Genomic DNA, 21,485 nt, shown 5'->3' on the forward strand with positions numbered 1-21,485 from the left:
GATGCTAGCTAATAATGACTAGCATTGGTATTGGCTGCCAAGATGTCAATATAAAATCTTAAATATATGCATGATCTATATATATATATAAGAAAAGAGACAGTGATTTGCTACTAATTGTCAACACTATGATAACCACATAAGATAAAGTAAAAGTTATATTTAATAAAATACAGAGGGAGGGGGAAGTAGGTCAGTTATGCTAGCTTGACTATGACAATCAGAACATGAAGATATGCTGTGGAATCTGATGCGTTTCAGTTCAATTAAATAAAAAAATAAATAACTAAATAAAATAAAAAAGGAGGCCACATCCTACCTCTGACAGATCATCAGGTGTTTAAATTGGAATATGTCTAATAGATACAGCAGCCACTTTGATAACAACCAATCACAGCCAGCAAATTAAAATACTGCAGTGAATTTAGACAAACTTCATATAGTAGATATTTGAATTGTGTACTTTAAGAATATCTAGTTAAACATACAGATACTTACTCATCATTGTCCATTTTGGGTAATGTTCCTTTCATTTTGTTTACTGACAGTATGTCATGTATGTTTAGATGTATTAAATGTGTGAGAACTTATATATATATTATCTTGACAGCCAATACCAATGCTAGTCATTATTGGCTAGCAGCTACGATGCTGCAACGTGTCTATACTGTAACCTAGGAAAAAACAATCCTCTAGTATGAACTTCATCCAGTTTCTTATGATAATGTGTCTCTTTTCTCCATGAAATGTATTTATGATTACTTTAATACAATGCCTAGATGTCGTTGTAGGGGGTAGGCCTCTTATTAATTATTTCAATTTGCATAATTTATAGCTTTTTTTTCTCTCTCTACCAAAAATTGGGACGATTTTAGTCTTCAATCTGATGCTTTGGTCTTAACTGGCCCTTTTATGGAAGAAAATTTTTGTTTACAAAGACTTCATAATACATTTTATTTGTGGTTTCAGTTATACATTTTTTTATTTTGATGTCTTTCAGTTCCAGTGTTAACTGTTCTTTGGTAAATTAAGGTCTACTGATTCTTTAGAATGCATTCCTGCATTATTGTTCATCAAAACAACAATACTTTAATTTATCACAATAACGTCTGGGACAATTTATCGTCCAGCAAAATTTGTGTCAGGCCTAGTAGAGGATTCTGCTAAAGGTAGGGATATCCCTAGCAAATCAGATTCAGCATTATTTTTTCAATATTACAAACGTCTATTGACAATGTGGACCAGAACAAACAAAAGTGTTTTCTCCAGAGCGGTCGTCAGAAAATCTGCCTGGAGGGAAGCAGCCTTACTAAAATGCTGTGAACACTAATGGACGAGCAGAGGAGCAGGTCTCCATGCTAACGCGACCTGTGTGATAACAAGAATAAATGAGCTCAGATTTTCAACAGGCCATTGAGTCACCGGCTGTTAACAAGCCACCTGAGCCATGCAGAAGAAGGTTAACTCGCCACCAGCCTGACATTTCCCTCAAGACCCACGATGACACTTCCTTGTTTGCTGGACAAATAGACCATTTGCAGAGTGTTTCACCCAGCAGCTCCCGTCCGTCCGCACGTTGGCGTGGGTGTCTCTGCCCTCAGTGTTTGTCCATTGGATCGTTGACTCCATTGATTTGCTGGGGCTTCTGCATTTTTCGCTGACGGTGATGACAGCCCTCGCTATGAAGATAACAGCCGTAGCTGGAATCACGTAACGAGAGATAACGCTGGAGTCGATACTGAAGCCAAATTACCCCAATCGATGGGTGTAACTGGCCAGGCTGGGATTCGATTTTGGCAAAAGGTCTTTGACCAATGATCTTTGCCTCATACTAAACAGCTACGGTGCCGCAGTAACCAACACAGACAGGATCCTGGAGCAAACATCTGTTTTTTATAAAGGGCTCCACATATGAGAACCACAGCAGGAGAGAAAAAGAGAAATGTGAAGAAAAGGGGATTTATTAGGCCATAAGTCCATCACATAGCAGCAACTCAATGCTTTTAGGTATTGAAGACAGGTGTTTGATACGAGATGGACTGGTCCAAGATTGTGTTGTTGTTTCCACACACAGGCACGTACCATATTAGATACCACTTTAAAAAAATGATTTCAGGTCTATTGGGCCTCTGTCTCTTTAAAAACATCACATCATGGCTCCTCTATTAACCCTTCAAGGGTTTACCTGCGTTTCACTGAGAAGCAGCTCCTATAACAAGCCAGGTGTTTGCTAATTGCTGCTGGCTAGTCTGAAGGAGCTGAACGGGAAGTCACAGGCCAGAGTTGATGAATTGTTTATGTTGGGGTGCAACGATTGCAGTTTTCTGGCCCATCCACAAAGCCTTAAAAACGCACAAAAGACGAGACTCTAATCAGTTTTTTCCCCATACATGCTAGGCTAAATGACAGTGCTGACTGTCTCCATGGTTAATGGTTAAACGCGTACCTTCTCCATAAAGCGATATTTGATATCTTTCTAATTATACACACTTATAAACTATATGAAGGTTAGTCTTCTTCCCTTGTACAAAGTGTTCCCTGCTGCCAGTCATTATCTGCTGCTATCCATCTTCCATCTTTCCTCAATAAAAGTTATAAAATAAAATGACAAGCCTGGTTTGCATCCTTGTCTGTTTGTGCAGCTGACTGTGTAGCACCCTATGACCTTTTCTAAAGGGAAATCATAAAAATAAAAGATTACAGATGTCTGCTTTTAGCCTAGCTGTACAGGAGTGTTTTGATGTCCGTCAGGACGGAGTGGGCGGAGTTCTGGAGAGCGTGACGTCACGTGCAAAGGGTTAGCTTAGCTGCCTGGATTTTTCTTAAATAGAAATCTTAAAATAATTTTTCAAAAATATAATTAGACATGGAATTACACAGACTTAAATATTTATGAGCATTTTGAATCGATTCAGAGGATTTCTGTACAGAATTGATTTTTCTCAGCTTGTCGGACAGCAGCAGTAGAGTAATCTGCAGTTACTTAATTCATTATTAAATCCTTTGTGTTTGAAAGTGTGACGGCGTCAAACTCCCCCCAACAGGACAATGATCCTAAACATTAAAGACATAAGAGGCATGGGGAAAAAATATTGATTCCTTGGGCCTGAACAAGATTGTGCAATTTGAGGCGAAATGTCAATAAGCAATTGAGACGACAATTAAAATGTTTCCACATCAATACTTTTAAAAACACAAACCCGGCCCGGCTGGCATTCAATATAAACTGGAAATACTGAAGGAAGTTTGAGCAAATTGCCTCTAAACAATGTTCAGAAACTGACATTAATCAACGGATAAAGTTCTAATGGAGCCCAGATCTCACTAATACCAGATAAGATCTTCATTAGCAGTCTCTCTGGTTTAAAGGTAAACAAATGACTGAAATAACAGCAGAATGAAGAAAACCAATCAAAACTTCACACGGAGCCAACAAATCAACTTCGGAAACAAACTAATTTCAAAGGTCGCCATACGGCGCAGCGACTGCTGGCTGCTCTTGACTCTAAATGAGGTAGTTAATGAATTGGCCGACCGAGGAGCGGGGCTGAAATGCCTCTGTAATAGCAGAGGGGATTTAGCAGGCCGACGTCGCATTGACAAATCACGCCGCAGCTCGTTGCATATTCCGGCTGGTAGCTGAGCGGGATCCCAGCGGTGGGGTGGAAGTGCGCTGCTCTCAGTTTGGTGTGTTTCTGGGTGAAGGAGCGGGAAGCAGTTGGGCTTGTGATTTATGCAGCGACAAACATTTCAGATTGATTTGAGGTTGGCTGTCAGGGGATGGAGACATAGGGAGGAAAGTAAATACAGGATTATTTGATCCCATATGTCAGGAAAATGTCAAAAATGAGGCAAGGCTCTCATCCCACGGTAATTAGTTATTAGAAGAGCTTTTTTAAATATTTGACTGACAGGCTGGGGAGGACGCCATTATTCTCCAGTAGCTTAAAGCTGCAGTATGTAACTTTTATAGAAATGTTTTTTACATGTTTGTTAAAGCTGTCACCATGTCGTTACAGATTAAGATGAGCCAGATAATCTGTGAAAAGCCTGATCACCTCAACCGATTACCGCTGTCTGAAGAAAAGCATCGATCCCGACCAAAAGACAACCAATCAGAACCAGAAGGCGGGTCTTAGCACTGTCCATCATCCTCATGTATGCGCTCCCCAATGCTCTAATGGTGGAATAACAGCATACAGTCATTGGAGGCCTGCTAGTCAGCGTTAGCATTCATAGCCTTGATTTAAAGGAACTCAGTGTTTCAGCTGTTTTCCAGTTTTCTGTGAGCATAGAAGCTGAATGCTGCTTGTAAATCTGTACAGTAAAAAATAGTATCAAATTGATTTCCATCCTTCTTTTTGGAGTGTTTTCCTATAAACAGGCAGACACTTGGTCAGCCGTAGGCCGTGCCTCCAGCTATGCATGTGAAACAAAGAGAAAGACTCTCCAAGGCTGAGATTTATCCAGTCCCAATTCTCCCTGAGAAATCTTACCACCCGACGCGTCGTCTGAGCAAACAAACACAGAAACAGACCTGAAAACACACACACACACACACACACACTGCAAACTCTTATATGCATACATAAATAGGAGGCTGATGCAAACATGTGCATACACGTCGACGCACACCGAAAAACACCTCCAGGCTTAGCCTCTGCTTTCAATTACCAGGTGGACCGAGGGGAAATCTAAACTTTGACACACCGGGTTGGGGAAGGAGAGCGGGGAAGCCTGGTAGCGCCAGAGGCGTACACTCGCACACCAACACTCACTCAGCCTTCGCTTTCAAGCAGGCGACAGGCCGAGGTGTACAGGGAATGTAAAGACATGACATTGAAGGGAGGTAAGAAAAAAATAAATAAATAAAAATGGCGCCGCTTGGTGTGCAGCCTGTTTTCATTCCTCCACCTGCCCCATGGGAGGCGTGTTAGTGTGTGAGGAAGGGACTGGTAAATCACTCTGACCTGGAAACTTTCTGGTTCTACATGAAATAATTAACCGATGCTCACATGACCAGGTAGTCTGCTCAGGGCGCAGTCGTGTTTTTATCACTGAAACTTCACATTGGTACTAAAGAGTCAACAAACAGGGAAGACATAACATCTTCAATCTAAAAGTGGCAAACAGCTATGCTACATAAAACTGTGCAAAGTGGGATTAGAAGCATAAATCAGCTTAATGGAAACTTTTATCTATAAAATGTTTTTGCGGTAGCATGACGGGATTTTTTTGGCTGCATCAAAACCGGAAGTTACTACTGGTGGAAACGACAAAGAAAACAAGAGGAAGTGGTACTAGGATAATGTTTTTTAAAGACTTATCGCATAAATAAGTTTTACAAGTGATTTTAATCATGTTTCTTATGTAATGGAAACACCGCAATTATAAAATTGTGGTTTTCTATATTAGCAGAATACTGACAAAGTTTTGCACATATTTGTAAAGGAAACGCAGCTGGTCTCTTGGGAAGGTATTCCTAAACAACAAATTTTTACTGTTTGTTGCATTTTACGTGGATTCTATGTAGACCAAAAAAAAAGTAATAATCATACAAAAAAAAAAATATTTTGAGGGAAAATGCTGCTTTATGACAAAAATAAAACGACTGTCAAAAGAAACCTATTAAAAAAGTGTAATTGGAATCTGCTGAAAGCTGTGAATAACTTATTGCTTATTATGACAGGCCTTCTCGCTCCAGTCATTCTTTACCTCGTTTCTCTTGGCCACTCGTCGGGCCACTATCAGCTGGATCATCCCGCGCTTGTTGCCTTCTGTTGACATCGACTTCCTCAGCGTCTCCATGGCGTCTTGGTTGGTTTTCCCCAACAGCGATTCGCCGTTCACCGCAATCAGCTGGTCGTTCACCCTCAGTCGTCCATCCTGTTTGTCAGACAAAGAATAACGGTTTATGACTCCTTACACTGCAAAAACACAAAATATCACCAAGTATTTTTTTTGTCTAGTTTCTAGTGAAAATACTTACAAAAAGACTTTCAAGTAGCTTTTCAGAAAGTTACAGGAACTCTTTTCAAGGTAATTTCTTAAAAGTGATGAAAAAGTCATAGTTCCAATTTTTTTAATCAATATTGAAGAGTTATTTATGTAGGCTCGTAAGTTAATTTCATCTTATTTCAAGTCTACTAAGATATTTTCATTAGAAACTAGACTACAAATCCTTGGTGATTTTGCATGTGTACTAATAAGAAACTCCTCTTTTCTGCTCTAAAAGTTCATAAACAGCAGGACTCTCAGTACCTTGCAAGCTGCTCCACCGTTTATGATTGATTTGACAAATATGCCGAGATCTGCGTGGTTTTCCTTGGAGCGGTTGCCTTTCACGCTGACGCCCAAACCTGCAGAACCCGAGTCGCTGAGCGGGATCTCGAAGGTCAGGAACTCTCTGGTCCCATCGGGAGTCAAGACCAGTTCATCCTCCTCCGTTTTCTACAATAGGAACAAACAAACACATCCAGATTTAAATTATAAATTTTGAAAATATTCCAACGCAGGGATGGTCAAGGTGCGGCCTGTGGGCCATTTACGGCCCTCTGAAGGATTTTGTGCGGTCACTCCAACATTTTTTCCATTTTATAGGAAAAGATTTTTTAACAGTTTAAAAAAAATGAGGTACAAAAAAGATTCCCAGTAGTTAATGTTTCTGTGTTTGTTTTGTGGTTTGACAATCAATCCACTTTTACTCAAATGCAAATCAGCTACAAATAAGAAAACAATTGTACAAAACTTTTGATTTGATTTGCAGTATTTATGTTGCGATGACTTTCTGAAGGCAGAGTGTCAGGAAGAGCAGGAGTTTCTTAAAGAGACAGGCCCAAATTAATGCCAATCTGAAGCCATTAAATTACAAAATCATTGCAAAACAGATGATTCTGCCCCTTTAAAATTATTTTTGTGGCCCCAAAGTAATTTCAACTTAACAGTTTTGATCTTTATGACAAAAAGTTTGGGCGTCTCTGATTTAATTGCTTGCTAACGGTTGTAAAATGTGTTTAATTGTCAATGCGGCAGAAACTGTGAGCATTGTTTTTGTTAGAAAGTTGTTTATAAAACCCATAGTGCACCTACTTATGCAGGTACACAAACATTTCCCAGGAGATGAATCTCAAGCACCAGTGCATTAAAACTCGCACATTTAGAGACCTTTCTGTCGTGGAGCATCTGCAGCGGCAAAGCAGTGTTTCAGTTACATACGACATGATTCTCTGATGATTAAATTGTATTGGTGGGCGAATTTTGGCTCTTTTATTTGTATGTGGGGTTAAAGAATGGAAATAGATGCTCAAACTACCAAGCTAATAACATTAAAAAAAATTAAGCTACCAAGCAAACACTTAGGAGTGTAAAATAAAAAGCTAACAGCCCAGCTGTGTGTAAACCTCCCCATCAATAGCAAACAAACAAATGAGGCATGCTTGGAACCGACCAGGCTAATTTTCATTTCAGTCAGGCCTGTACACTACTAGGCTAACAGCTAATTAGTAACTGAGTTTTCAACCAAACTACCAAGTAAGTTTAAGTGCTAGCTAAAACTCAAATGCTGACATTTAGCCAACAGTCTTGTGAGCTAAAAAAACAACACAAATAATAATTGTAATATGCCATGCTAACACCTAACTAGCAACTCAGACATGCTAACAGCTACCATCATTGACTTAGCAAGAGTTAATTATTTGTTTACTTGCTTTCTAGTTTACTTTTCCAACCACACAAACCAAGCAAAGTAGATTAAGATGCATGCCAAGAGTTACATGTTTTATGTGTTTTTAAAGCAACCATTAAAGCTAAAACTGGCACCCAAAAAGAAAAACAAAGCGCTAGTAAACATCAAGTCTCAGTGGGATCGTACTTAGTTAAGCCTGGCACCATTTTCTCTGAGTTATAAAAGTTAAAAGTCAGCCCAGCAGCATGATAAGCTAGTTTCTAATGTGTCAGGGGAAGGAGAATCCACATGAAAACATGGCACAGATCTACTTCACGAGTTGGCTTGGTGGCTGGCAGCTAACTCGCAGCCCTGCGGTCCGGGAGAAAAAGAAATAACTCCTTCCCCTCAGAACTTATGCTGTCTGGTTCGCCACAGTCAGCGGCACACTTGACTGACATCTCTTCCTGATTTCAGAGTTTACAGGTTCTTCCTGGGAGCTATAATTATAATAGACAGGGTGCTGCATTTATGTGCAGTGCAGTAAAGTTTTCTTCTTCTACTGCACTCGTTTCAAAACCTATATATATATATATGTCTAAATAGTTGCAGCTTTGATTACAAGTTGGGAAATATCCCGCAATATAATATTTATAGAAAATATAATGGAACAAGAGATTGTAGTAGAAGAGAAATATAGTAAAATCTGTACCTGAGCCCTGATGTCACCCAGCAACCCGGCACTAACACATCAGCCTAATTGACATGCTGAGAGCTTTCTCGCGCTTCTCTCTACAACAGGTGCTTCTCTCACTTCATTTCTTATATTCATTCTCACTCTCTCTTCCAGTGCAACAATAAAAAGCCATTCTCTCTTGCTTGTTATTTGACAGCTGTCCTGTGAATAGAAGGGTGCGCGCACGCTGCCGCCTGGCAATTATTGTGCACGCCTAATGAATTCAATCATCAGGCTCGGTGTCAGCATGTCATTAGCCCCCTTTGTTTGCTGGGAGAGAGATGGAATTACTCTTTGTGGAATGGAGGGGGGAGAAGACGAGGCAAAGAGGGGATGGGGGCAAAATGAAGATGGAGTTTAGATGAACGAGAGGGAACACAAGAAAAGGGAAAAACAAGAAGGCCTAAAAACCACAGTCAGCATGGCTATATGTTCTAAAAAAAACAAATAATGCAGGGACCAATTATTGAAGGTATAAGACATCGGAGGCAGGAACTTATTTTATAAAATAATATCCAACAATTCATTTTTTAGCATAATTAACAAAAGTGAGAATGGGAGAATTAAAGCTGTAAATATCCATTTAAAATTCCTTCATTTTGTTTAGTTGAGCCAAAAGTGGCCAGAGGAAATGAAAATAGATTTCTTATCTCGACCTTTTAGACGTACTTTAGGTCACACATTCTAAACATTTCAAAGGATTTTATAATAACAATGAAGACAGGAAAGAGGGAATGCAGCAAAATGTGACAAGGTAAAATTAAATTAAAGACAGCTGCTGGAGAGAAGCGCGACTGCACAAAGAGAGGCTGAATGAAGGTGAGGGGAGCGAGGGGAGAGATGTGCTGAGGAGATGAAGGACAGAGACAAGCACAGCGAGGGTGAAAAGGCGAGGAGCCGAGAAGAAAGAATGAGAAAGCGTGAGGATGACAATGACAGAGCGAGCGGGCGACTGAGTGTGAATGAAGGACTGCCAGAAAGGGATGAATCCATGTGGAACACAGAATGAGAGACACTACATCCTTTCAGTCTGAATGTATATCTTTTACTTTGTCCCACCTTTTCCTTTCACGGCCGTCCATCTTTTTATTCACCTGTCTGCTTTTATGCTACTTTTCTAACTTCTTCACTCTTTTCCAAACTATTTCTGCTCATGTTCTCGTCTCAACTTTCATGACCAGCTCTCCTCTTTTGCTGCGGTTACCTATATTTTATTAATTTAAGAGAGAAAATTTAAAGTCGTGGCAATTTAAAATGGAAAAACAAAACCTTTTATTGCAGAAATTAAATCTGAAGGCCTTATGTTCAATCAATTCAAATTATTAAAATACAAATACAGAAAGTGTCAAACTTTCAAAAACACTTGGGAGCCATTTGTCTCAAAGTGGCCAAAATACAAGAAAAATAAATTATATCAAAATATTAAACCAATCAGAATATGGAAAAGTTCTGTTGTTTTATGTCTTAATGTTTTCTGAAAACAGACTAGCAAAAAAGAAATACAAACTATTCCAGTGTTTTTGTAGGGATTTTTGTAATATTTGTGATTTGTTGTATTTTTCCTGCTTTTGTGTAAACTGTTATTTTTCCAATTTTTTAACATTTTTGTCCCTGAGAAATATTGATTTTCTTGTTTGTGTGTTTTCATAAAAAGATGTTAATCAATGTTGTGAAATGAGTTTTGCTTCTGTTTCACATCGTAAGTTTTGTATGAGAATCTGTTTGTAATTTAATGATGAAACTTGTTTTTGATTTATTCATTTCAAACAGTTTTTTTAAAACAAGAAAAAAGAAAGCAATCAGCAGGACAGAGAAAACCTGTGCATGCTAAACAAAAAGCTAAATAATTAACTTACCACTATTTTTCTGTGTGAAAAGGAATAGGAGGAAGTGAACACTGATTTAATCCTACACATATCTCAATTTAACTAAATATATTGGTTACTGACTCCATATTTATCAAACAAGTTGCATTAGTTTGCAGTTTAAAACCAGGATTTGGTTATTTTGAGTTCAGATTTTAGTTTCTAAGAATCTCTTGGTTGTTAGCTTAGACAGTGACGCTTAGAAGCATCTGTTTGTAAATTAATGACGAAACTGATCAATTGAGGGAATAACTGGTTAATATGGTTTTCTCCATTGGCTGCCACCATCTTTAATGTTTCTTAAACCAAGTAAATTTTATTTACTTTTATAACGCCAATTCACAATATGTCATTTTTACAAAATAATGTACATTAAACTTTTAATGAACATCTTACAGCCTGAAAATCTTTCTCTTCTTTATATTCAACAGATGACTCCAACAACTCCAGTTTCCCCCTCTGAAATGATTAAGAGTTTTGAGGCAAACTCAAACAACCCGGACAATTTTATGTCTTCTGGAAAAGTTACCAGAATGAAATTAAAAACAGAAAGTTGTGGGTGATGATTGCTAAGGAGGAGACAGAAGGAGACGGTGATGGAGGTGAAAAGGAGGCAGTGAAGGGTGTAATTGGTCAGGAGAGGTGGAGCGTGGCGGCCATTGTTGGCTGCTTACTGTAGCATCCATCTCCACATGCTCATTCTGATTCTGCTGCTGGATTTATCCACCGTCATTTTGATACACGCACTCGTAAGTTCATATGCGACCTGTTGTGTTTGCTTTATCAGCCCTCTTTTAAGTGAAAATAAATCCGCCCTCTCGTTTTAATCCGTCCATCAGTTTCTGATTCCTCCTTTCCGCGTCCGTCCCTTCCTCTCTCCCAGTGGCTGCGATGCGCCGCGGAGATAGACCATGAATATCAAATACCTGCTTGATCGACTGGGCTGAGAGCGGCTCAGCATGGGAGGAAGAGAGAGGAAGACCACTGTGTGTGTGTGTGCGTGTGTGTGTGTGTGTGTGTGTGCAGGTGTTTGTCATGTTTCATTCATATTTTCATTTTAAAATTCTGTTCATATTCAGAATTTCTTTATGGCAGATATTTTTAGAGATACTTTAGATAAAACACCAGCAGAGGAGGATGGATGGATGGATGGATGGATGAATAGATGGATGGATGGATGGATGGATGAATGGATGGATGGAAGGATGGATGGAAGGATGGATGGATGGATTATTGGAATGGATGGATGGATGGAAGGAAGTGGACTTCATCGCAGGGCATTCTGGGTAAATACAACCAAAACAAACACGCTAGTGTAGCGAGAAACGGCTCATGGATCTTTACCAACGACAAGAGAAATCCTACAACCACTAAACGTGGACTCCATTTTTATTTACATTTTGTGAAGTGGGAAGGTGAACTCAGTGTTGTCTTTGTGTTGTTTCCTTCAGTGGTTTTTGGAGTAGCGCCCCCACAGGTGAGGAGGGGAACAGGTTTTTAACACGGTGAAAGAGAAATGCAGCAGCTGAAAATGTAACCAATGTTGCATCTTTGTCACATAAACTCAATGTTTTTGACCAATTTTGAAAATCTGTGGTAAAATCAGAAAAAAATGCGGAGATTTGTGGATTTTGTATGAATTTTGCAGATTTATGAAAAACAGGAGGGACTTATTGATGTAATCTGCAGTCCAGAGGGCCAGATAAAAAGCTGCGGCGGGCCAGATTTGGCCCACGCGCCTGGAGTTTGACACATACATCATCCATATATTACTTATTGACTTCTTGATCTGTGACCCGAGTTCAAATTTCGTACCACAAGAAAATGATATAATAAAAGTTGAATTGGAAATCACAAGAAAAATAACAAATATAGTAAATAAATGGCAAACCATCAGAAACATTGACATATTTCTGCTGCGTAACGCTTTGTCACACGCTACCATGTATCCGTAGCAGGCCAGCAACAAAACCCTTCATCATTTCTCCCCATTGCAACAGATTATTGCTCCATAACGGCTTTGTGAGCCGAGAGGAGACAGACAGCATCTTGGCACCGTTTTGATGCTGCACTGCTGCTGCTCCTCTTGATGGCTTCTCAATGCAGCATTGCAGTAATTTTCCATAAGCCTGTGTGACTAATGGCGTAAACAATGGGGCTGAATGTTCATGTTATGGAGCCATTATGGAACTATCAGAGCACGAGGACGGGGAGACGGATGCCTTTGATCAGCTGCATTGTGGGAGCCAGGTGCTGGGGACGGGGATTTGTGTCTTAAGAGTGGCTTTTAAGAGCCTCACTGACACAAAGAGACGGCGCAGAGGAGGAAGAAAGAGATGCAAGAGCTGATGAGGAAGAGACAGGAGAATATCCAGCTAAGTGTTTTGTTTTTACAGACCATTGGTGAAGCAATGGATCGCTAAAATGACTTCTAGCCTTTTGTTGCAGCCACACAAATTAGCTCATTTCCTTAAACAGCATAATGGGCAAAGTGTTGTCATGCAGAATTTACCTCAATCCAAAAAAGTTTATTAACAGATCACTGGAAATTATACTTAAAAAGTGTCACACAAAGTTAGGGCAGGAATGTGGCTCCAGTTTTAGTCCCTGGAGAAATCTCAACGAACGACATTTTTTCCACTTCAGTTGCATCATTTGTGATGTGAAAACCTTCAGCTTAAAGATGCTAATCGAAAAAATCCCAGCTGCAGCGCTGGGAAAGCGTCCAGAAATCCAACTGAATTAATGTCACATCTATATCAAATATTTATAGGATATTCCTATAAGAATGGGAGCAATATTGATGTAATCATACAACTTTAAAAATAAAACATATTAGCAGTCAATGTAATAAAATATTTAATAAAAAAGGAATAATCAAAACATAAGTAAATAAATAAAATGTCCTCAATTAAGTTGAAAAAAATTTTAATCAATGCATATTTAAAGGTTATTTAAAAATTAAATAATAAAAAAGTAAAAAGTAGAAAAAGTGCCAGAAGCTATTTCATTGTACTAAAAAATAAAATACAAAACAAAATGAAAAATTTTAATTTGTCTCACCATTAAATGCGCCAATTTTTGTCTTTTTTAAAAAAAATGGTAAAAGAATGAAAAGAAACTAAGATGGAGAATATACATCATTAAAAAATAAAATACAAAATAAAAATTATATAATACACAGATTAAATTGCAAACCTAGATGAAAATTTAAATAAAGGCAAAATTTTTAAATTTTTCTAAATAAAAACTTAATATGAACAACAAAAATGAATGTTTAAAAAAAATGTAAAAATTATTTTGAATTATAAACTACTGACCTGGCAAACAATGTGATACACTTTAGATGAATAGAAAAAAAAATATTAATGAGATAATCATGATTACTGTCAGAAATCTGACCTTCTCAACTGGAAACGCTTCCATTTATTGAAAATGGGCGTCCATTAAAGGGCCAGTCCGCAATGCTTGGCTCACACACAGAGTCCATAAAACCTCACACCATCACTGCGCTGCTTTATGGGCAGCAAGATGTTTAAAATGAGGTGCCTGACAACAGATAACATCTGAAAGGCGCTGAATCCATTATGGTGGCTGATGTTCCGGGAATGGGAGCGGAGAAAACAGACTCATCTGGAGGTCTGGAGGCAGCAGGGAGGGGAGGGGGGTAAGAAGAGACGGATAGGGGGCAGAAGGAGACGCCCCACTTGCTCTATCTGCTTGGCTTTTCTTCACATGGCTGCACTGGTTATCAACAACAACCAAAACCTGACAGATTCGCACTGAGAGGAAACCAACAAAGTCTTCCTTTGAAATGACCAACAAGTTTTGGGAGAAAAGCAAATCAATATCTAATTTCTGATCGTTTCTAACAGCTACAGCAGTGCCACCCCCAATGGTGACCCGAACAAACTGCATAAACATGGATTCAATGCATTTTCACTGCACTGTTCACTTTTTCAAACTTTTGAGTAAATTAATCAATGACACGTCGTCTCCTATTTGTCTGGGGTACAAGTATAACTAAAGAACTAAATATTTAGTCAGCAAGCTAACTATTTAGCTTCAAGTTGAATTTTAGTTAGCAAACTAAAACAATTTAGCTTCAAATAAATGTGTAGCTTGCTAACTAAATATCTAGCTTGTCGCTACATATTTATCTTGCTAATAAAAGAATTAGTTTGAAGCTTAGTATTTAACTTCAAATTAAATATTTATTTAGCGAACTAAATATATAGCTAGTAAAATAAATGCTTAGCTTGAAGCTACATCCTTAGCTTGCTAACTTATTAATTTGTAAGAGGCTAAATATTTAGCTTCAAATTAAATATTTAGCAGGCTAAATATGTTGGTTCAAACAATATTTAGATGGCTAGGTTACATGCTCACATTTACTGCCGTGTCCTGATTGTTTGTTTGTTGTTTTTATTTTTGGTACCTTTGACGGTTCACTGGTGGGTGGGGGTGGTGTGTGTGTGAGTGTGTGTGTGTGGGTGTGTGTGTGAGTGGGTGGGTGGGGGGGGGGGCTCAGCCAGCCCAAGTGTTTTAGCTGGGCTGGTGGCGCACCTGAGATTAATGAGTGATGCACGGCGTGTATGAAGCTGCTGCTGCAGCAGCTGAGTTTTGGTGAATAAAAATAATTGAAAGTACAGTCCGGAAGGCTCTGGAAGGAAGAGAGTACCTTCACCTCAGGACGGATCCACCCAGAGGGGAACGCCGGATGTCTTTGGCCGGGATGAAGTTTGTTTTCTTTTGTTTTGATTTGTTTTTGGAAAACCGGCTGGAGGCTAAAGAATTTTAGCACTGGGGAGTTACACGCCTGAAAAGACCAACCAACGACAAAATCACGAGTGGTGCGTTTTTAGGAAAAGAGAAAAACTACAAAAAAAAAGAAACTACTAAACGGAGCATGTGATGGACGAGGGACCGCGAGGGCTCGGCCTTCTCAACGGATAGCAGCTGGTTGAGGAACTCTGATCGGACCTGTAAGGTAAAGCCCCCAACACACTGCGTTCGTTTTGTTTTCTTTTCTCTGTTCCTTTTGTCTACATCAATACGCACTTATTGTTGTGGCCCTACTCTCCCAATAACCAGTAAAAAAAATAAGAAGAACGAGCAAGGGTGAGAGTAGCAGTACGTAATACTAGCTAGTCAAGCAATCAATCAATCAATCAAATTTGATTTGTTTAGCAGCTTTCGTCAACAAGTCATTTCAAAGTTCTTTACGCCATGAAAACACAAAGTCATAAAAACACAGTCGACATTCCATTTTGCAAATCAGATTATTGATTAATGTTTCATGATTAGGTTTGAAAAGTAAGTAGACAGCTGAGTTTTAGTCGAGATTTAAAGGAATTTGGAGTTTCAGCTGTTTTGCAGTTTTCTGGAAGTTTGTCCCAGGTTTGTGGTGCACAGAAGCTGAATGCTGCTTCTCCATTTAGCTTGAAGCTAAATACTTAGCTTGCCAACTAGATATTTTGAAGCTAAATACTTGGCTTGCCAACTAGATATTGATAACATACTGACTGAATGGAACCTCCATTTTTTCCTCCAACAAGCCAAATTAATTTCTGACTGTATAACTCCACCGTCGCCATGAAAAACGACGAGCTCAGTGATGTAATAATTGATGGTGTGTTTGCCTGCATTCATTTCAACGCCGCTGATATATGTCATCATGTCTGAACACGCGAAATACACCAGCTGCCGTCACGGCAACCATTAATGTCCCGCCATAACACTTCGTCATGATGAGCATCATCCACACAGCTGGCCGACACAACCGCCAATCAAATTAACTGGCCAATTAAACTCGTAATGCGGCACGCAGAACATAACCAATTACCTGTAGTCAGCCAGATGCAACCTGAAGGTAAAGCCAGATGTTTAATTACAAACCTGGATGTAAATTGAGAATTATGGAAATCTGAAGGGCTTTCAAAAACAAGCCCTAAAGAAGGAGATGAGCTTTTAATGGCCGGTTCAGTGAAAACGGTTTCAAAATAATGTTTGGAAAGAAGATATAATTGAGATTCAATGGGATCCTGTTCTGTCTGTCAGGCTGCATGTTGTTTTGTGTCTTGATTTATGTCTGCTTTCGTTCTAATAAGTTGTAGCAGCAACGCCCGTTTCTGTTGGATTTCAACTTTCACCTCAAAGAACATCAGAGTTTTTCTGAGGCGCCTTCAATACAGAAAGCCTTAAAATTACTGATAATTATTCATAATTTTGGACTTTAATGTGAAACCTTCACCTAATGGAGTGATTACTTGTTTAAAATAAGAGTATAGTTGATATTTTTGGAAACTTGAGCGGTCTCGCTCACTCTGAAGAAAGTCCCTCATGTCTCCACAACACTAACTCCGACTACATCTCATCACAAAGATTTTGTCTTTCAGGTTGCAGAGTTTTGTTTAACTTTTTTCGATCTGGATGAATCTCAAAAGTTTTTACCAGCTTCGTCTCTTTTGTGTCAATTTTATCAAAGTTCCATTTCAAATATCAAATATTGCTTTATGGAGAAGTTAAGCATTACTAACCATACTGTAGAAGAAATCATTTTGTACAAAAACAACTTGTTAGCATCTAAACGTTGGAAGTTTTAAATCTGCTGCAGTGTAAGAGGAAACATCGTTAATGATATAGTCGTAGAAATCATGTGATGTGGACTCAGGGAAAAGTGGGCGATTTGATCAAATCAACAAACACGGCAGCAGGGAGAAGATGTAGGTCAGTTTTGTAAATGACGCTGGCTTTGAGGCCCAATTAGGAGATCTATTTTCACAGACCAGCTAGCTTGACCTGAATAAGAAGAAGCCATTAATCTACTGGCAAAACCAACTTGGTGAAACAATCACAGTTCAACAGCGACTCAACATGATTAGGTGACGCAGCTGCAAAGGGTCAATTTGGACAAAATTTATTAATATTAATATTTTTCTTTTGGCATTTTCTGTATGTCACAGGTGTCAAACTCCAGTCCTCCAGTCGCTGTCCTGCAGTTTTTGGATGTGCCACAGGTGCAAAACACTGGAATCAAATGGCTTCATTACCTCCTCCTTGTGCAGATCACTTCTCCAGAGCCTTAATGACCTAATTATTCTATCCAGGTGGTGCAGCAGACACACATCTAAAAGTTGCAGGGCAGTGGCCCTTGAGGACTGGAGCTTGAGACCCCTGTTGTATGTGATCCAAAATTTGGGACCTCCAAACGTTCACCAACAAGAACCTGATAGGCCTGATCGACCTTTAGGAGACAGAAGGCCTTTTAAGACAATATGTTCAGTTCTATTGGTAAGTTTAAAGTTAAAGGATTAACTTTTCAAAATCAACATGAATAATGGTTTAATTTAAAGCCTCCTGCTTTTTTGAAGAATAGATTTTCTGAAAGATTTTCTGTTTAAATTGGCCAGTGTGGGGATTGAACCCATGACCTTGGCTTTATGAGTACCACGCTCCGACCAACTGAGCTAACCAGCCATACGTCATTTTGTGTCTTTGTGAATATAAGAAACACTTACATGATCTTACCACAATGAAGATTTCAGTAAAGAGCTCATATTCTAATGTTTTTCAAAATCAATGTGCATAATTTTTAAATATACAACCTCCTGCTATTATGAAGAGTTGATTTCCTGAAGAGTTAATATTTCTGTTGGCCAGAGTGGGGATTGAACCCATGACCTTGGCTTCATAAGTACCCTACTCTGACCAGCTGAGCTAACCAGCCACACATAATGTGGAGTTTTCATCAATGTAAGAAAAACTTACAAGATCTTGACAAAAGCAGTAAAATTCAAAAGTTTTTCAAAATTAACATGAATTATGGTTTTATTTAAAGCCTCCTGCTATTTTGAAGAGTTGCCTTCATGAAACACTTTATGTTGCATTTGACCAGTGTGGGGATTGAACCCACGACCTTGGCTTTATGAGTACCACGCTCTGACCAACTGAGCTAACCAGCCACACATAAGCTTGCGTCTTCGTCAATATAAGAAAAACGTACATGATCTTACTACAATGAAGATTTGAAGAAATGCTGTTATGTTTTTCAAAATCAACATGAATAACGGTTTAATTTAAAGCCTCCTGCTATTTTGAAGAATTGACTTTATGAAACACTTTATGTTTCCATTGGCCAGTGTGGGGATTGAACCCATGACCTTGGCAAATCCATGGAAACTCAAAAATATGAGCTACCATGTATTTAGGAAAACTCTGTCCAGCTGAAGTTAGCTCAGCTGGACAAGGTGTGGTGCTAATAACGCTGAGGTAGGTGGTTCAATCCCCTTACTGGTCAATGGAAATCAAAAGTCTTTCAGACAAACAATACTTCAAAATGAAAAAGGGTGTAAAACAAAATCAACACTTCAAAATGAAAAAGGGTGTAAAACAAAATCAATACTTGAAAATAAAAAAGGTGCAAAATAAAATCAATACTTCAAAATACAAAATGGTGAAAATTAAAATCAACACTTCAAAATAAAATATTGCTGGAAAATACACCTTTAAGCATGTTGATTTTGAAAAACATAACAGCATTTCTTCAAATCTTCATTATAGTAAGGTCATGTACCTTTTCCTAATACAGACGAAGAAGCACGCTTGTGTGTGGCTGGTTAGCTCAGTTGGTCAGTGCGTGGTACTCATAAAGCCAAGATCAATGGTTCAATCCCCACATTGGAAACATAAAGTGTTTCATGAAGGCAACTCTTCAAAATTGCAGGAGGCTGTAAATTAAACCATAATTCATGTTGATTTTGAAAAACTTTAGAATTTCACTGCTTTTGTCAAGATCATGTAAGTTTTTATTACTTCGATGAAAACTCAGCTTTATGTGTGGCTGGTTAGTTCAGCTGGTCAGAGTAGGGTACTTATGAAGCCAAGGTCATGGGTTCAATCCCCACACTGTCCAACAAAAATATAAATTCTTCAGGAAATCAACTCTTCATAATAGCAGGAGGCTGTATATTAAAACATTATGCACATTCATTTTGAAAAACAATAGAATATGAGCTCTTTACTCAAATCTTTATTGTGGTCAGATCATGCAAGTTTTTTTAAATCCATGAAAACTCAATATTATGAGTTACCTTGTATTTAGGAAATCTCTGTCCAGCTGGACAAGGTGTGGTGCTAATAACGCTGAGGTAGGTGGTTCAATCCCCTTACTGGTCAATGGAAATCTAAAGTCTTTCAGACAAACAATACTTCGAAATGAAAAAGGTTGGAAAATAAAATCAAAATAAAATATGGCTTCAAAATAAAATATGGCTTGAATTCTCTAAGCTAACAAACATGATCAAATTCTTCACTTTGGGTTTGAAAAATCCTCTAAAGGTACTTCTTGGATTTTAATTTGTAATTAAACATTAGTTTCAAAGCCATTAAACTTCCTCATAAAAATAAACTAAACTAAAAAAAAAAATGTATTTATTGTTAGTCATTATTTGAATCATAAGTGAACAAATATTAGTTTGATTAGTAATAAATGTAATTCTAGTTGAGGTTTATTCACAGAAATCAGTTATTTTTGTAAATATATTAGAGAAAGCTCCTTGGAAAATATTTCCCAGCACAGAGAGAAGGTCAGGTTGATGTTATCGCAAGCAGACAAGAAAAAGCCTTTTCCGTGTTTCGCTCTAAGGGGAGCAAATTAAACTATGAACACAACCATTAAACTATGATTTGACAAAGCAACTTCAGGAAGAGATAAAATCAGATTTACAGACTGAATACATGCAAAATCTAATGTTGGGTGATAAGGTTTACTGTTCCCCCCCAAAAGAAATAAAGAACATTTATGCTAAGAGATTTTGCGGATAAATAAAGGAGCAGAAAAGCGAAAGTGCTGGCTAGAGTTGGGTCTTACCAGGTCTCTGTGGGATTGCTTCTGGGGTTCAGCGCTCTAAAAAACGTGGAGGGAAACGGGGAGAGGAAGCAGAAGAACCAAAAGGAGTCAAGCATCAGATATTCACAAACTGAAACTGTTCAAATTTGATTGTGTGAGTTGTTGCAGGTGGAGGAAGATGGAAACATGAAACGGCGTCGTGGACAAATCAGCATGCAGAAGATGGGAATGATGAACCTGAGCCGACAGATTGACAAATCAGGCGTAAATTTTTAACTACATTATAGGAAAAATCTTCCATTGTGATGCAAAGGAAGTATGGCTCTCCGCCCAGGGTGCTGAACCAGCAAAGGGCAGCATGAGCGCCTCCAAAAAACGACAAAAAAAAAAGTTAGCTGCAATGTAAAGGTTGCTATTTCACTGCTTTTAAGGGATTTTCTATAACAAAATCTAAAACTATTACTGGATAGTTCTACAGTGAATAGATATTATTTAAATCTATTTTATTTGAATAAAAAACAACAAAACATCAAGTTTAATGGTTCTTTTTTCTAGCATTTGAACCACATTTGATGGGGGTAAACTAGAAAAGCATGATGCACAGTAAAACTGACCTAATTTTAACTGATGAAAGATTAATAAAAATACTGGTGGGACCTGATTAAAGCTTTTAATCAAGTTATTTGTAGATTCTGTAATTAATTAATTGCATTTTTATTTTAAAAATGGCACAATAAGCAATATTTTCAATTCAGAAACCAGTTTTGATGCTAAATTATTGAATAAATATCAAGCATCTGCTCTAAAACAAGGATATTTCTTATTTTTAATTGGTTATTTAGGTTTTTCGACCATCAGATTTCAGTAACCCCTGATTATACATGAAGCTTCTTCAACATTAGCGTTAGCAGTTTAGCCTGTTTAGCACCAAGATGCTACTTTTAGGCTCGAACAGCTTCGCTAATAGGCTAACTCCTTTTGGCACAACTTGACCATAACAGTAGGCTTTTTCAGCAACCAATCAGATTTTTGTTTTAAAGCAAAAAATTAACCCCCAATGAGCCAAGAGAATCGGCTACATCGTTCATTGTTGTTAGCGAATGTAGCTTGTGCATCAGATTTACAGGCGTACCAGAAACGCAACAAAAAGGTTCCGACGGGAAACTGCTACCATCTGCAGCTCTGACCAGATGTTAACTTAAATATCTTCAAAAATGTATTTTTATTGCTGTAGTATTGTTTTACAGGTTAAATGCTTCAACCTTTTGAAAATGACACGGAGCAGCTCACAGTAATTTTCCTCCAAACAAAATTCTATTCATGCTGTTCTTTTCTCGTCAAAGCGTCATACAACCAAGACTTTTTTTAAAA

At 38.3% G+C, this 21,485-nt stretch overlaps 1 protein-coding gene and 2 non-coding genes across 10 annotated transcripts in view; all 3 read right to left on the reverse strand.

Annotated features, from left to right (window-relative positions):
* The window catches only part of pard3ab (par-3 family cell polarity regulator alpha, b), a 261,995-nt gene that overhangs the window by 99,864 nt on the left and 140,646 nt on the right, over positions 1–21,485 (reverse strand). For 5 of the 8 annotated variants that reach the window (XM_044134498.1, XM_044134494.1, XM_044134497.1 and 2 more), the window contains 3 exons: positions 20,136–20,171; positions 6,262–6,450; positions 5,716–5,886 (listed from right to left, as the gene is read on the reverse strand). In XM_044134498.1, the coding sequence (XP_043990433.1) occupies positions 5,716–5,886; positions 6,262–6,450; positions 20,136–20,171 (396 nt within the window). The remainder of the gene's footprint in view (positions 1–5,715; positions 5,887–6,261; positions 6,451–20,135; positions 20,172–21,485) is intronic. The other 3 variants (XM_044134495.1, XM_044134493.1, XM_044134499.1) reach the window with 1 other exon arrangement.
* trnam-cau lies at positions 17,670–17,743 on the reverse strand. Its single transcript has one exon. It is a non-coding gene; the product is annotated as a tRNA-Met (tRNA).
* On the reverse strand, positions 18,155–18,228 carry trnam-cau. The gene has a single exon. It is a non-coding gene; the product is annotated as a tRNA-Met (tRNA).

This window comes from Gambusia affinis, linkage group LG12 (assembly GCF_019740435.1).
Source record: "Gambusia affinis linkage group LG12, SWU_Gaff_1.0, whole genome shotgun sequence".
In the NCBI taxonomy this organism is placed as follows: Eukaryota; Metazoa; Chordata; class Actinopteri; order Cyprinodontiformes; family Poeciliidae; genus Gambusia; species Gambusia affinis.